Raw genomic sequence first — 13,397 nt, 5'->3', positions numbered from 1 at the left:
AAACGGCCCATTTTAGAAATATGTTTTTGTCTTTTTTCTGTACGCCACGTATGAAAGTATATGGTTATGATTTTTTGCACATACGCAATACACATCTGTGAGAGTGTATACAAACATTTTCAAATTTTTTCATGCAGTGGAAAATCGTATTTTGAAAACGGCCTCCAAAAGCCCTCACTCCCGGTAAGAGTGCCTACAGTACACAAAGCAAAACATTCGGCCTTGGAGCGACAGCTGGCTGGGATCGGCGGATGCAGCACCACCAGGCGACACGACAGGCAGGTCGCCGTCTCCGGCGGTGGCACGTACGTAGGCGATGGAAGGCCGCCATCGACCGATCGACGAAGAGAGAGACGTGGTCGCCGTCGTCGCGGAGCCGAGGAAGCATCCATCCATCGTCCTTGACATACTCCACCTTTGTCGTTCACGAAACATCCATCTTTGACCGCTATTACTATATGCTCCCTGACGACTGTTCCCTCCCGCTGACCCAACGGCTTGCTTCTTCCCCTGGTGCTCTGTGCTCAGCTGCTCGTCCATTCTTGCGTCGCGGTGCAGCAGATTGGGGCACGACCTGCTCCTCCCCTCCCTCCCGCCGCCGCGTTGACGCACGGCGCACTCACGGCCGGTCCGATCGCCGGCACGGGCACGGCCCCCTCGCCGTCGCAAACACACGTGCGCGCGCTGCGCACAGCGACTCCCACCTTCCCGACAGAGCAAGCGGCGAACAGAGGAGAAGCCCACCAAGTCAGAGGCACGGCCGGGTCGCCGTCGCACTAACCCCCGCCCGGGTCAAACCCCGTCCCCCTACACCGCGGACGCGTCTCCGTCTCTCGCTCCCTCCCCTCCCCTCCCCTCCGCTCCGCTCGCGCTGCTCTGCTCGGCCCGGCTCGCGCCCGCCACCGATGGGCACGCCGCAGCGCCCGCGCCCGCGGCAGCTGGCGCGCACCAACGCCATGCGGAACTCCTCCTACTCCGCGGACGCCGGCGCCGACGGCGACGACGACCTCGCGGCCTACGGCCGCATCCAGCTCAGCGTCGACCGCGAGGCCCGCGCCTCCCCTGGCGCCAGGGCCGGGTACGCGTCGCAGACCAGCTTCCGCATCCACGGCGGCCGCGGCGGCGGGGAGGAGGTCGCCGAGCTCTTCCGCCAGCTCGGCCTCTCCGGCCCCGAGGACTTCGCCATCCCGCCGGCCGTCTACGCCGCCGCCAACGCCGCCCGCCGCCGCGCCTCGCTCGAGGAGTCGTCCCCTGCGGCGTCGCCGTCGGGGGTTCCTGAAATTTCGGGACGCGACGTCGTCGTCGCCTCTAGGTTGCAGCCAGCCGGCGACGGGGAGGAAGCTGGGTTGGCCACCGAATTGGTCCAATCGGAGACCATACAAGTTTCAGCAAAATCATATCAACGACCATGGGCCGAATCCAAAGCCATATTGGTCGAATCAGAGAGAGTGGAGACCTCTACACGAGAGGTCACTGCTGTGTCTGAGCCGGAGAATGCAGGTGAAGGGAAGGGGAATGACAAATTGGCCAAAGTGGAAATATCACGAGAGGAGAGGACAAGAGAAGTGGTTGTGGAGGCCACAAGGGAGAAGGCCACTGGTGCCCTGGCTCTCGTTGTTGCAGAGTCCAATTCATGTGACATCGAGCATTTGGTCTCGCCGTCGCCGAACAGGCGGTTTAGGAGAACCATCACATCTTGGATCAAGGGAGGGCATATCGGAAGCGGATCATTCGGGTCAGTCTACGAGGCGATCAGCGAGTAAGTTTTACACCTGCTTACTTTGTGAACATTACTCATTTCATTTCATCGAGTTAATGTCTATGGGTTTGCAATTACAGATTTGTCAAATTTGATGCAACATTTTGTTAAGTCTAGCAGAAGATGTTTCATAATTGGTTGTATGCGCTACACTTGTCGTGATGTACGCAGCCACTAGCACTTCGCAAATTGGTTTGATTCGTCGGAACTGGTTAGAAACCTAGATTTTTAGTCATCGGAGCTTGATGAAGATTCTTGAGGGGGCGAAGAAGATAGGTTATGCATGAACTCTGAGAAATCTTTGATATTCAAACCTAATAATTAGGGGTAGTTTTCCTACAGTAGGGGGGGGGGGGGGCATGAAATTCCGCCGCTGTGAACCATAACTCTATTATACCACCTGGATAGTTACATATCATCTGCGTTACTTGTTGAGAGTGCAACTTCAGCTGTTGAGCATTTGGTGTAGAACTAGAAAAAATGCCCTCGTGTTCTGCAACAAAATGTTCCACTGACTGTGTTTAACATTGCTCTTACAGTGATGGGTTTTTCTTTGCTGTCAAGGAAGTGTCATTGATTGACCAAGGAATCAATGCAAAACAGCGCATCGTCCAGCTTGAGCATGTAAGTTGTGGGTTATGGCATGCTAAAGCAATTGTTTCACTTACACCGCCTTAAAACATTATGTTGTTATCACTGTCTTGGTTATATGGTCAACTGAGATCAGCTGTGAATCATTGGTTTCAGGAGGTATCCCTCTTGAGTCGTTTGGAGCATGACAATATTGTTCAGTATTATGGAACAGACAAGGTAAAATTATTACAGAATAATAATTATGGCATGACAATATTGTTCAACCTAGTTACTTATGGCTTTTAAAATCATTACAGAATAATTATTATTGCCCCTGTGTACTTTTCATTACCTTCTGTTATTTTCCCTTCTGAGAATGGCATAATTTGGATTTAGCAGATGTAGAGATTTCTCAGCTAGATTTTCTTTTTCCTGCTTTCTCTGAGTAAATTATACTCCCTCTGTAACTTTTTATAAGATATTTTTAGAGTCTGTGACAGTGTTAAAAAACGTCTTACATTAAGTTACGGAGGGAGTATTTGTGTGATATAAACCGCTGATTCTAGATCTTTACACTAAATCTTGTGGGCTGGACGTTTTGCAGGAAGATGGCAAATTGTATATTTTTCTTGAACTTGTGACCCAAGGCTCTTTGGCAGCTTTATATCAAAAATATTGTTTACAAGATTCACAAGTATCAGCATATACAAGGCAGATTTTGAATGGTTTGAACTATCTACATCAGCGAAATGTGCTGCACAGGTGAGTACTAGAATGTGTTGTTTGGTATATATTTTTCTGTATTATATTTCTCGCTGGCCATTGAGAGCCTGTTCATTGCTGGATCACCAGGGACATCAAATGTGCAAATATTCTAGTTGATGCAAATGGTTTGGTCAAATTGGCAGATTTTGGGCTTGCGAAGGAGGTATTACTTACTCTATCAAACACATGCTGTACTATCAGTTTATCATTGTACTCCATTTTCTGCTGACTCTTTCTAATCTGCCATTTTGCAGATGTCAATTTTGAGCCAAGCAAGATCTAGCAAGGGAACTGTCTTCTGGATGGCCCCTGAGGTTAGTTTATGCAGTTGAGCTATTGCGCCTTTTCTACATCATGTTGGTCGTACTTTTTCTTGAAATAAAGGCATCATGTTGTTCTTACTCACATTCAGAGTGTGTGTACAATTACACTTGAGCATATTTGTGCCTGGTCTATTGTGATCGTTTTTTAACTTTTCTACCTTCTATTAAATTATCTTTGTGACCTCAATGATCCAGAATACGAGTCCATGGTCCACGTAGATAATAGGTTACAAATATCTTGGGAGTATAACGAATCATAGTCTGTGGAGGGAATTAGCGTACTTGATGAGTTAGAATTTAAAACTCCAAACAGTGAGTTATAACTGACAGATGGTTTAGAGTTGAGCACTGTAGGTTGCAGTGTGACTCTAAATACTTGTAGTTGTGTAACATTAATTAAAACTGTTAATTTTGTTTTCCGTGAAAGGTTATTGGATTATTTTGATTTAGCAAATTGCAAGAAGTATTTTGTTATTGTCCCAATTGTGTACGTTTTGTGATGGTATGCTCTCTTTCAGGTTGCTAAGGCTAAGCCACATGGACCTCCAGCAGATATATGGAGTCTTGGCTGCACAGTTTTGGAGATGCTGACCGGCAAAGTTCCATACCCTGATATGGAATGGGTGCGTATTCTGTCACCTTAGTTTTCTGGAACAGCATCTAAGTTTTAAATACTGCAAGACATGTAATTTAAATGCGCTGGTATACTGGAGCTGCATACTAAGCTAATTTTTTTAAATGGAAAGATCAAGGGCTATCTTCCTAGGGGGAGGGGACTATGAATTCCATGACATTTGTATGCGCAAGTATTATAATGCATAGTGGGCACCCCCAAAAAATCTGCCGCTATATTGCTGTTGTCTATTTTGATGTATTTATTAGGGAAATCAGAAATGCATAGATACGAGTAGCAGACCCATTTTCCCGCAAAAGAAAAAAAAAGTAGCAGACCCATTCCCTGTATTTGGATCTCGTGGTTTTCTTAATATCAGAGTTGTGTATTGTTACTGTCTGTCATGCAATCTTCTCTCCTGCCATGTAGACACATGCTTTGCTCAAAATTGGTAGGGGAATACCACCAAAAATTCCCAATACGTTATCAGAAGATGCCCGGGATTTCATAGCAAAGTGTGTTCAAGCAAACCAAAAGGACCGGCCATCTGCTGCTCAGCTGTTGGAGCACCCTTTTGTGAAGAGACCACTGCAACATTAAGGTGTGCGATGTGCATATTGCTAACACATTTGCTTGTACATAAGCTGGTAAGTCTTTCGTCCTTTTCCTCATCAAGAAATGCGAGTGCTTTCATCTCTTCTAAGTTCTAACTCACTCGTTAAAAGATTGAGTTGGTTTCACTGCAAACATAATGACTTGTCTCCATCGCTATGTATAGGTTTTAATTTCGCATGTGGAAAGGTGTGGGTGATACCGAGGAGTGAAGATGATCCTACAACCCAAAAGTGTTCCTTGTTCACGCTCCCGCTTTAATTGTTTCCTGGAGATTTCAGCATTGAGATAGCTAGCTTCCAACATGAGAAGCACCTATTGGCATTCGGTTGAAAGGTAGCTCAGCAACATGAGTGAGATATGTTTACTTAAGAGGTACTCCCTCCGTCCCATAATATAAGAACATTTTTGATACTATATAAGAGCGTTTTTTATACTACTAGTATCAAAAACGCTCTTATATTATGGGACGGAGGGAGTACCTTGTTGGCTGACAGGATTTGTTTCTCATGGAGCCCGTAGCCGTCTCAGTGTGTGGAATGAAAGATGTGCAGTGTGGAGTGCCAAGTGCTCACACAACAGTTCACTTTCCGACCGTGCTTACATCACACCTGTACAGTTCACATTCTGTTGCCAATGCAAACTGATCGTATTGTCCATGTTGTTGACTGCTCCCTCCGTTCCAAAAGAAGTGCCAAACCACGGAAATTTAAACTAAAACCACGGCGCGCGGCACTTATTTTGGAACGGATGTAGTATTTGACTGTGATCTTGCTCCATACCTGTACAGTTCAGTTCCTATGTAAATACAATCTGTTTCTAGCACAGAAGGTCCAGAATTTCAGTGTCTATGTCATCATATATGCCACCAGATGCGCATGCGCAGCCATGCATGTAGATTTGCTTAGAAGATCTGCAGTGCTACTTCTTGCCTGCTCATCAAAAGATTCATCTCATCACCTATTGTATTACTGTACATGTTGGATCCTTTTCAGTTTTCATGATACTGTACATGCATCTGGAGTAACAATGAGAGACCAAAGAACTGAAGATACAACAAATTTCTAATCTACTGTTGGTTCTTTTCCTCTTATGTTCTCATGGACGCAAGCAAAGCAGTAGCCTCTATAGATGTTTGATCCTTTTCATCTTACTCCAAATACAGCTGCTCACTCACTCTGTGATTAAGGCATTGCCCCAAACAGCAGCCGTGTACAAGGAGACTATTTCTGCCTTTCTGGTGTCGCTCATTCCTAACATTTTTCTTTCCAAACCAACCTACGGAGAAGGTCCTTTAACCAGGGAAATGCTTGTTTGGGTGTAACTTTCTAACTAGTTGTATATGTTTGCACCATGTTCTCTTCTTACCTATCTAGCAGTCGGAGGTCACCATAGTTATATATAGGCGAGAAAAAATGTGCACAAATAAAGACATGTATACTATCTCCCTCTTGTCTTTGAAATGAATATGGAAGTAAGTACTGTTATTGTTTTTGACAGGGATACAGGGGCAAGTAGTTGAGACATTACGAGTGATATAATCGAAGAAAAAAAATAGTAGTCCAATGTATCCATAGTAACATTACCGTTATCAGTTCAGGAACTTGTGTTGTTCTTCACCTTATAGAGATCCAGTGTCTATGCTTGATTGAGCTGATAAGCCATGTGGATTTGCTTCTCAAGATTTTACAATGATAAGTACTTCTCATCTGTCAACGTAAAAAGATACATCTCATCACCTGTACCTATATTACTGTACAGGTCGGGTGCCTCTTCCCCAGACTGTACATGAAACGGGAGTCACAACAACCGCAGAGATGCAAATACAAGTTGCTGATCTACCAGTAGCCTTTACGAATGCTTGAAACACCGAGCCTGGTGACTACTGAAAGCCTCCAGTATTCTGCATTCCTGCAGTTCTGATGAGTTCATCCAAACAGGCAGTCGCTCCAGTGCTCATCCATAACTCACGGCCTCATGCCCTGCCATCTCATGGCTCAGCAGGCCAAGCATGTCGAACACCTCCTCAGCCTGCGGATGAGACCGATCTCCGCAGACAAACTCATGCACGGCGCCGTCGATCTCCACGGCGCTGCGGCCTGGCCTCTTCTTCACTCCCCGGGCTTTCATCAGGCCCCGGACCATGCCCGCGCCATCCCATTTCCCGACGCCGGCGTAGATGTTTGACAGCAGCACGTAGTTTGAGTCGCCGCCAGGGTCCTGCTCGAGGAGGTACTGCATCAGCTGCTCAGCCATGTCGACGTCCCCGTGTATCCGGCACCCAGCAAGCAAAGCTCCCAGCACCACCTCGTTCGGCCGCATCGGCATGGTCGCCACCACACTCATGGCCTCGTCCAGGCGCCCTGCCCGGCCGAGCAGGTCGACCACGCACCCGTAGTGCTCCATCCTTGCTGTGATGCCATGCTCCGCCTTCATGGCGTCATAGTACCTCAGCCCCTCATCGGTGAGACCGGCGTGACTGCAGGCCGTGAGCACGCCCGTGAACGTCACAGCGTCCGGCTTGAACCCCTTCCTCTGCATTGCCTTGAAATGCTCGATGGCGTCCACGCACCGTCCATTGGCTGCAAACCCGACAATCATCGAGTTCCAGGAGACCACCGTCCGCTTCCTCATGCTGTCAAACACCTGCCATGCAAACTCCACCTGACCGCACCGAGCATACATGTCGATCAACGAGTTGGCGATGCGGATGTTGCCCTCCAGCCTCTCCCTGGTCACGAACCGGTGCACCCACATACCGAGGCCGAGCGCGCCGACCTCAGCGCACGCGGAGATGGCAGCTACCAGCGTGACGTAGTCTGGCTCGACGCCGTCCAGCAGCATGGCATGGAAGCAGTCAATCGCCTCGTCATGGCGCCCGTTCTTGACGCACCCGTCGATGAGCGCCGTCCAGGAGACCTTGTCCGGGTCCGGCATTCCGTCGAACACCTCGCGCGCGGCGGCGACGAGGCCGTTGCGCATGAGGCCGGTGATCATGGTGTTGTAGGTGACTACGGACCTGACGGGCATGGAGCCGAACAGCTGGAGGGCGTGGTGGGGGAGGCGGGACGCGAGGTAGAACCGCGCGAGGCAGGTGCAGAGGAGGAGGTGGCCGGGGAACAGCTTGATGGCGAGGGCGTGGAGCGATAGCGCGAGGGGCCGGGCGAACGGGGAGGAGGGAGAGCCGGCGCAGGCGGAGAGGACAGTGAGGAGGGTGACGTCGTTGGGCGCGGGCGCGGCGGGGGAGGAGAGCATGGCGGAGAGCGCCGCGGCCGTCGCCGGCAGGGCGCCCTCCCGCGCCGGGCGCGCGATGGCGGACGTCCATGAGACCACGTCTCGCGGCGGCGTACGGCGGCGCGGCTTTGGGGTGGCGCGCTGCGTAGGTGGAGGAAGACTGAGAGATGGAGAGGCGGCCACTGCCATGGCCGAGAAGCTTTCGGCTGAAACACTAGAACGAGAGCTCCTTTTGTTTTTTAGATGAACAGGGAGGTTCCCCTCCCCGGTTCCATTACTCAGCATGAAACCAAAAACGCGATCTCCAGTTATACAGCAGCTCACTTAGGGCTGCCTCACGGGTTTTTAAAATGTTTAAATTCGGCGCAAACACAACATAAACACGTTCGAGTTTGTTCAAATTTAAACATATTTTATAAAAAAGAAAAAACTACCGTGGGCTACCTCCGCCGTCTCCCTCGCCGCCCGCCCACGTGGTTCTACATGCCGAGGAGGCGGTAGAACCGCGTGTAGTCACCGCCGTCTTCGTCGTCGTCGTCGTCGTCGCCCCCACCGACGCCTCCGCCGTCCCTGCCGCATCCCTCCCCCAGTTGGCGCGGCGGGTTGAACGGTCCGGGGGCGTCGTCGTCGTCGTCGCTGTCGAGGACCACGACGTCGTGCTCGTCCTCGCGCCCACGCTTGCGTGCGGCGATCTCCTCCAGGGCCCGGCGCTGCCGGACCATCTCGTCGCGGAGGTAGTCGTCCCGCGCCCACCGCAGGGCGTCCTCGTCGGAGAAGCCACGCCGGGCTACCTCCTCGTACTCCGCGGGGAGGCCGGGCTCCGGCTTGGGCTCGACGAGGACGAAGCGGGCGAGGGAGGGCGAGGGACGCGCGTCATCCGGTCTTCACTGCGCCACCCGTGAGGCATCAATGGCGCAGGCTGATCGGCGCGGCAGCGCGGCAGATTTGGCATTGATTCGCCGCAGGAAACGAGGCGATGAGGACGAGAAGGGGCGAGAAGAGGGTAGAGTCGCTGACGCGGCGGGCTCGCGGCTGTTTCGCGCCAAAACAGTTCGCCCCGGCGCCCCCGGGCGCCCCCAGCGCGCCGGGTTCGGCCTGGGTCCGCCGGCGCTGTTTTCGGCCCAAGCCGGCGAAAATCGGGCTCCTGGGGGCGCGACTGGGCCGATTTTCCGGCGCCGGCGCAAAAAAAAACGCCTGGGGAGGCCTTCCTGAGGGCGCGGCTGGAGATGCCCTTAGAGGAGCAGTTCAGCCTAAAACGGCACTACAAGTGAAAAGGGAACCGGGAATACAGATCTTTAAAAAGATCAGGCGGCAGAGAGCTCCTTTTGTTTTTTGAAAGAAGTATAGTTTTCACTCTCAAATCCTATCCAATGTCTCCATAACCTCCTAAAGTCGATTTTGGTCTGATTTGGACGTTAAAAATATCAATACCAGTTTAATCTACCCTTGAGCGGTTTAGTGTCACATCAAGAGTGGTTTCGCATGTGGTTTTCATTTATTTGATGATCACTTGGCGCTGATGTGGCAAATGGTCACTTGTTTCCCGGCCAGTGTTTACAATTCATAAATTCCACAAATGGGCGCTTGAACCCTAAATTCCCCATCGACGCTCGCTCACTCGATCCAAGACCTCACGCTCGAATTCAGGCCTCACTCTTGAATCGGTTGCAGTCCATGGCGTCATCCGCGAGCTTCTCGGCTAGCTCCTCCACAGGACGCAGGTCCTATTCTAGTGGTACGGCTGCGGCGACACTGTCGCCGGTGCCATATCATGAGGGTCCGTTGCAGTACAAGTTAGTGTTGTGCGGATGCGGAGTGAAAGCCCATCGGCAGATTACCTGAAGCCTGTTGAATCCAGGGCGAAGGTACCAGGATATCAAAGGTGTGTTCTTGCTGTTCTTGTGTGAGCCTATTTTCTTGGAAAAGTCCATTGTTAGCTGATTGCAATGCAATTTCAGGGTCTAGACTGTTGGTGAATCGTGACATGGTGTTGCTGAATCGTCTGAAAAAAGAGAATATGTAATTGAAGAATCTCGTTCTAGGTTGAAGCTTGCATGGCGAAGGTAGTTGACTGGAGATGGGCATGAGGTTGTTTGTGAATGAGATGCAATTCAAGCACACAGCAGTAGTAGAAGTAGGTCCTTAAGTAGTAGAAGACTTGCAGATAAAATTAGCAAGATTTAGACGTGAGTAGTGCCTGTTGTAATTCACATGAGTAGTGCTTCATGCTGAGAATTTATAAGAAAATGTCTGTAGGATGTTCAGAAGATTGAATTTTTTAGAAAAAAAATTCCTCAGTGTAAGCACACAATTCTGCATAACTGAGCATAAACACCTCTGCCTCTAGTTCTCCTGAATAGTCAACCTGTCCATTTTTCCTCTCAAACGAGCCGGTTTAATGATATCTGGCCAACAAGTAATCAAGTGGATCTCGCGGATCCAAACGAGCTGCAAAATAAATGAATTTTTTTCTCGGTTATACTTACAAAGTAAACAAATGCAATCATAATTCAGTCCATATTCTGTCTAAATACACTAGTTTAATTGGGCAAACTAAAACCCTCATTATATTCCCAGATTAGTGGGGATAAACCCCGAAAGTACATCACGTTACAATAGATGGCACCAAGAAAATAAAAATATACAACCACGGCACCAAGCATGTGACATGAAGATAAATGACATGTACAGAACTTGAAGCTGCAGTCAAAACTACTAAAACTACTGAAAATACAGTCAAAACTACTAAAACTGCAGTCAAATGCAACTGCACTATTGAAACTGCAGTCAAAACTGTACTCAAAACTACTAAAACTACTCTGAATTCAGTCCAAATTCAGACTAGTTATACTGCAGTACTAAAATTACAGTAAAAGTTCTGTACAAATGCTGTCAAAATTCAGAGTATTTATACTGTACTACTAAAACAACAGTCAAAATTCAGAGTTAACACTCTTCAGCAGTCAAATTCGGTCAAAGATGTCACGTTCTGTTTCTATAAGACAATCATCACTACAAGCACAGTGCAAATTCATCTACTTTATTTCTGAAATTAACAGGCCGGTCATCCGCAAATTAGCCCATTTTAATATCAAAACAACAGAGCTATCACGAACACATGATGCGATCAAGCCTCGCCCTTAACACGAACATTACTGATCCCATGTGCGGTAAGCATACCTGAAGCCATCGCTTGATTTCGATGAAGACGGACTCGTGACGATTGAGGGCAGCGTAGCCCTAACCGCGGAATACGACAAACCGCGTGCTTCCTCTATCTCATGCCAAGGTGACGTCAAGTGAGAGAGACGGTGGCCGCCGCCGGCGACGACGGCGACGCAATTGCAGTAGGTGTGGACGGCGGCGCTGCGGCCTTTCCGGTTTCCTGTCTGCACTAGGAAGGCGAAACAGGACGAAGATGAACGCCCACTTATTTCAGCGACCAGCTGCCACATAAGCACGCCACGTAAGTGACAAATCAGTGCCTAATCCCAAAATCAAATGCAAAACCACTCTTGATGTGACACTAAACCACGCAGGGGAAGATTAAGGGCCTGTTCGGAGTCTCACCACTCCAGAACTCCACTCTCGGAGCGGGGGTAGCTTCAGCTGAAAATAAGGGAGCGGGGAAACACCTGCTCCGCAGATCCTCGTATTTTTTGGAGCCGGCGGACTACCGAACAGGGCCTAAACCGGTATTGACATTTTTGGGGTCTAAATCAGACCAAAATCGACTTTGGGGGGTTATGAAGACATTGGGCAGGATTTGAGGGTGAAAACTATACTTTTTTAGGCAACGTAGACGTCAAACGAGACCGGCCCACTTGGCCCGTGACCACTTCTCTATTTTTCTCCTTTCGTGTTTAGTCGGGTTTTTTCAAAAAAAAAAGGGGCTGCTATGCGTCGGTCGGCGGATCTTTTTAAAAGATCTGCCGCCTCGATAGCCATCGGATTTGACAAAATCGAGTGGTTGCACATCTTTCTCTACTTTGCAACGAAGGTTTTGTTGCAGAAACATTTGTAAAAAAGATTGTTTTGTGGATATATCTTTGCAACATAGGTTGTGTTGCGGGATATTTTTTTTGCAACATAGGTCGTGTTGCAGAATTTATTTTTCCGTCTTCACTTTTTTGCAACAAAGGTATTGTTGCAGAAACTTGACAACTGAGGTGATGTTGCAGATTTTTTTTGTCTTCATCTTTTATGGTGATATGGAAGAAAGTTTTGCAACATGACTAATGTTGCAGAAATCTTCCTAGCAACAAATTGGATGTTGCAAAAAACACCATTGTCATTCGCCACGAGCTCCCGCCAGACGGTGGTGAGGAGGAGTGGCACCACCTGTCTCCGCCATCGCGCCGCCGCCGATGAGCGCCAGACTTCCGACCAGCTTGCTTCGTCAACATTCTTCTCTCACAGGCAAGATGTATGCCATTGATAAGCACTTGTATGCAGAAGAAGATGTTGGGAGAGAGATAAGATGAGGGAAAGAGATGAAGAGATAAGACGTGGGTGGCCACGTGTGAAGCAAAGGGAGCGGCGGATGTGAGCGTGAAATCAACCGCCTGATGTGAATCTTTTTCCAAAAAAGGGTTTTAGAAGCTAGTACTACTTATTTTAAAAACCTATCAAAATGTAAAATATATATTATAAAATTGTGTTTTTTAAATTTCAAACATTTTCCTGGAAACAAAACTTCTAAAAACATGAAAAATTATTAAAAGTAAGACTAGTGGTTGGCGACATGTTGGCTCCCATAGTTCTTGGTGTGCATCGTCGTACACCTCGGCCAAGTGTGAGCCAGTTCATTCAAAACAAATACACCAATTCATATGGCTTGTCGGAATTAAACCTAAACCTCTTAATCCCTGAAATCAGCACTATGTATTTTTAAATTCTACACGGGTCCACTGGTCTTTATTTCAACTTTAGAGTTCGGAGCATCGGGAAAATAAGAATGCCGGCCGGGGTCACTCTCTACTTTCAATGACCACACGGGTCCTCATGTATTACCTCGGTATTAAAATATTAGGTATTTTTTATTTAGGCTAAAAAACATATTCTAATTTGGTACGAAGGTAGTAGTACATTCGTCTTTTCTCCCCAACCATCATCTCGCATGGCTGCGTCGTGCATCTCTGTCGCGACCCTACTGTACAACCACACTGTGCAAGGTCACGTCACGCTGAATCCTCACCTGTCTAGCCATGCACCATCGCCGTAGTACCACTAGTGCAGAACCGGGCAATAACACCGGTTTGTAAGGCCCTTTAGTGTCGGTTCGGTAACCGGCACTAAAGTATGGGCACTAAAGGCCCCCCCTCCCCCTTTAGTATCGGTTCAGCACGAACCGGTGCTAAAGGGCAATCACGTGGCATGAGCCAGCTCCGTGGGCGCGTAGGACATTAGTACCGGTTGGTAACACCAACCGATACTAAATGTTTGGGTATGTTTTGGTTTTATTTTTTTTATTTTTACTTTAATTTTGTGTTTTCAATTTAATTTAGTGATTGTTTTA

General features: G+C 48.5%; 2 protein-coding genes across 4 annotated transcripts; one reads left to right on the top strand and one right to left on the bottom strand.

Annotated features, from left to right (window-relative positions):
- Window positions 1-478: 478 nt before the first annotated feature.
- Window positions 479-6,355, top strand: LOC125514807 (mitogen-activated protein kinase kinase kinase 3-like). Of its 3 annotated transcripts, none has more exons than XR_007286627.1 (10): window positions 479-1,759; window positions 2,299-2,383; window positions 2,507-2,569; window positions 2,937-3,094; window positions 3,185-3,260; window positions 3,352-3,411; window positions 3,939-4,043; window positions 4,463-4,680; window positions 4,812-5,020; window positions 6,146-6,355. XR_007286627.1 is itself a non-coding variant. In XM_048680162.1 (9 exons), the coding sequence occupies exons 1-8, from the start codon at window positions 906-908 to the stop codon at window positions 4,631-4,633; spliced, it is 1,572 nt and encodes a 523-aa protein (XP_048536119.1). In that variant the 5' UTR covers window positions 479-905; the 3' UTR covers window positions 4,634-4,680; window positions 4,812-5,516. The 3 variants fall into 3 exon arrangements, 1 of the variants encoding a protein (XP_048536119.1); XR_007286626.1 differs by lacking the exon at window positions 6,146-6,355 and adding an exon at window positions 5,168-5,516; XM_048680162.1 differs by lacking the exon at window positions 6,146-6,355 and having other exon boundaries at window positions 4,812-5,516.
- LOC125514809 (pentatricopeptide repeat-containing protein At1g05750, chloroplastic-like) lies at window positions 6,294-8,176 on the bottom strand. Its single transcript, XM_048680163.1, has one exon. The coding sequence runs from the start codon at window positions 8,162-8,164 to the stop codon at window positions 6,602-6,604; it is 1,563 nt and encodes a 520-aa protein (XP_048536120.1). The 5' UTR covers window positions 8,165-8,176; the 3' UTR covers window positions 6,294-6,601.
- Between the last annotated feature and the right edge of the window lie 5,221 nt (window positions 8,177-13,397).

The sequence above is a fragment of the Triticum urartu genome, chromosome 6 (assembly GCF_003073215.2).
Source record: "Triticum urartu cultivar G1812 chromosome 6, Tu2.1, whole genome shotgun sequence".
NCBI classification, from domain to species: Eukaryota; Viridiplantae; Streptophyta; class Magnoliopsida; order Poales; family Poaceae; genus Triticum; species Triticum urartu.
The sequence above is the reverse complement of the archived record's forward strand: the minus strand, read 5'-3'. Positions and strand labels throughout refer to the sequence as shown.

Coding starts and splice junctions, on each gene's coding strand:
- LOC125514809 (XM_048680163.1), bottom strand. CDS start 8,164: ATGCTGAGTAATGGAACCGGGGAGGGGAACCTCCCTGTTCATCTAAAA.
- LOC125514807 (XM_048680162.1), top strand. CDS start 906: ATGGGCACGCCGCAGCGCCCGCGCCCGCGGCAGCTGGCGCGCACCAAC. Junction 1,760..2,298: donor GTCTACGAGGCGATCAGCGA/GTAAGTTTTACA, acceptor TTGCTCTTACAG/TGATGGGTTTTTCTTTGCTG. Junction 3,412..3,938: donor TCTTCTGGATGGCCCCTGAG/GTTAGTTTATGC, acceptor GCTCTCTTTCAG/GTTGCTAAGGCTAAGCCACA.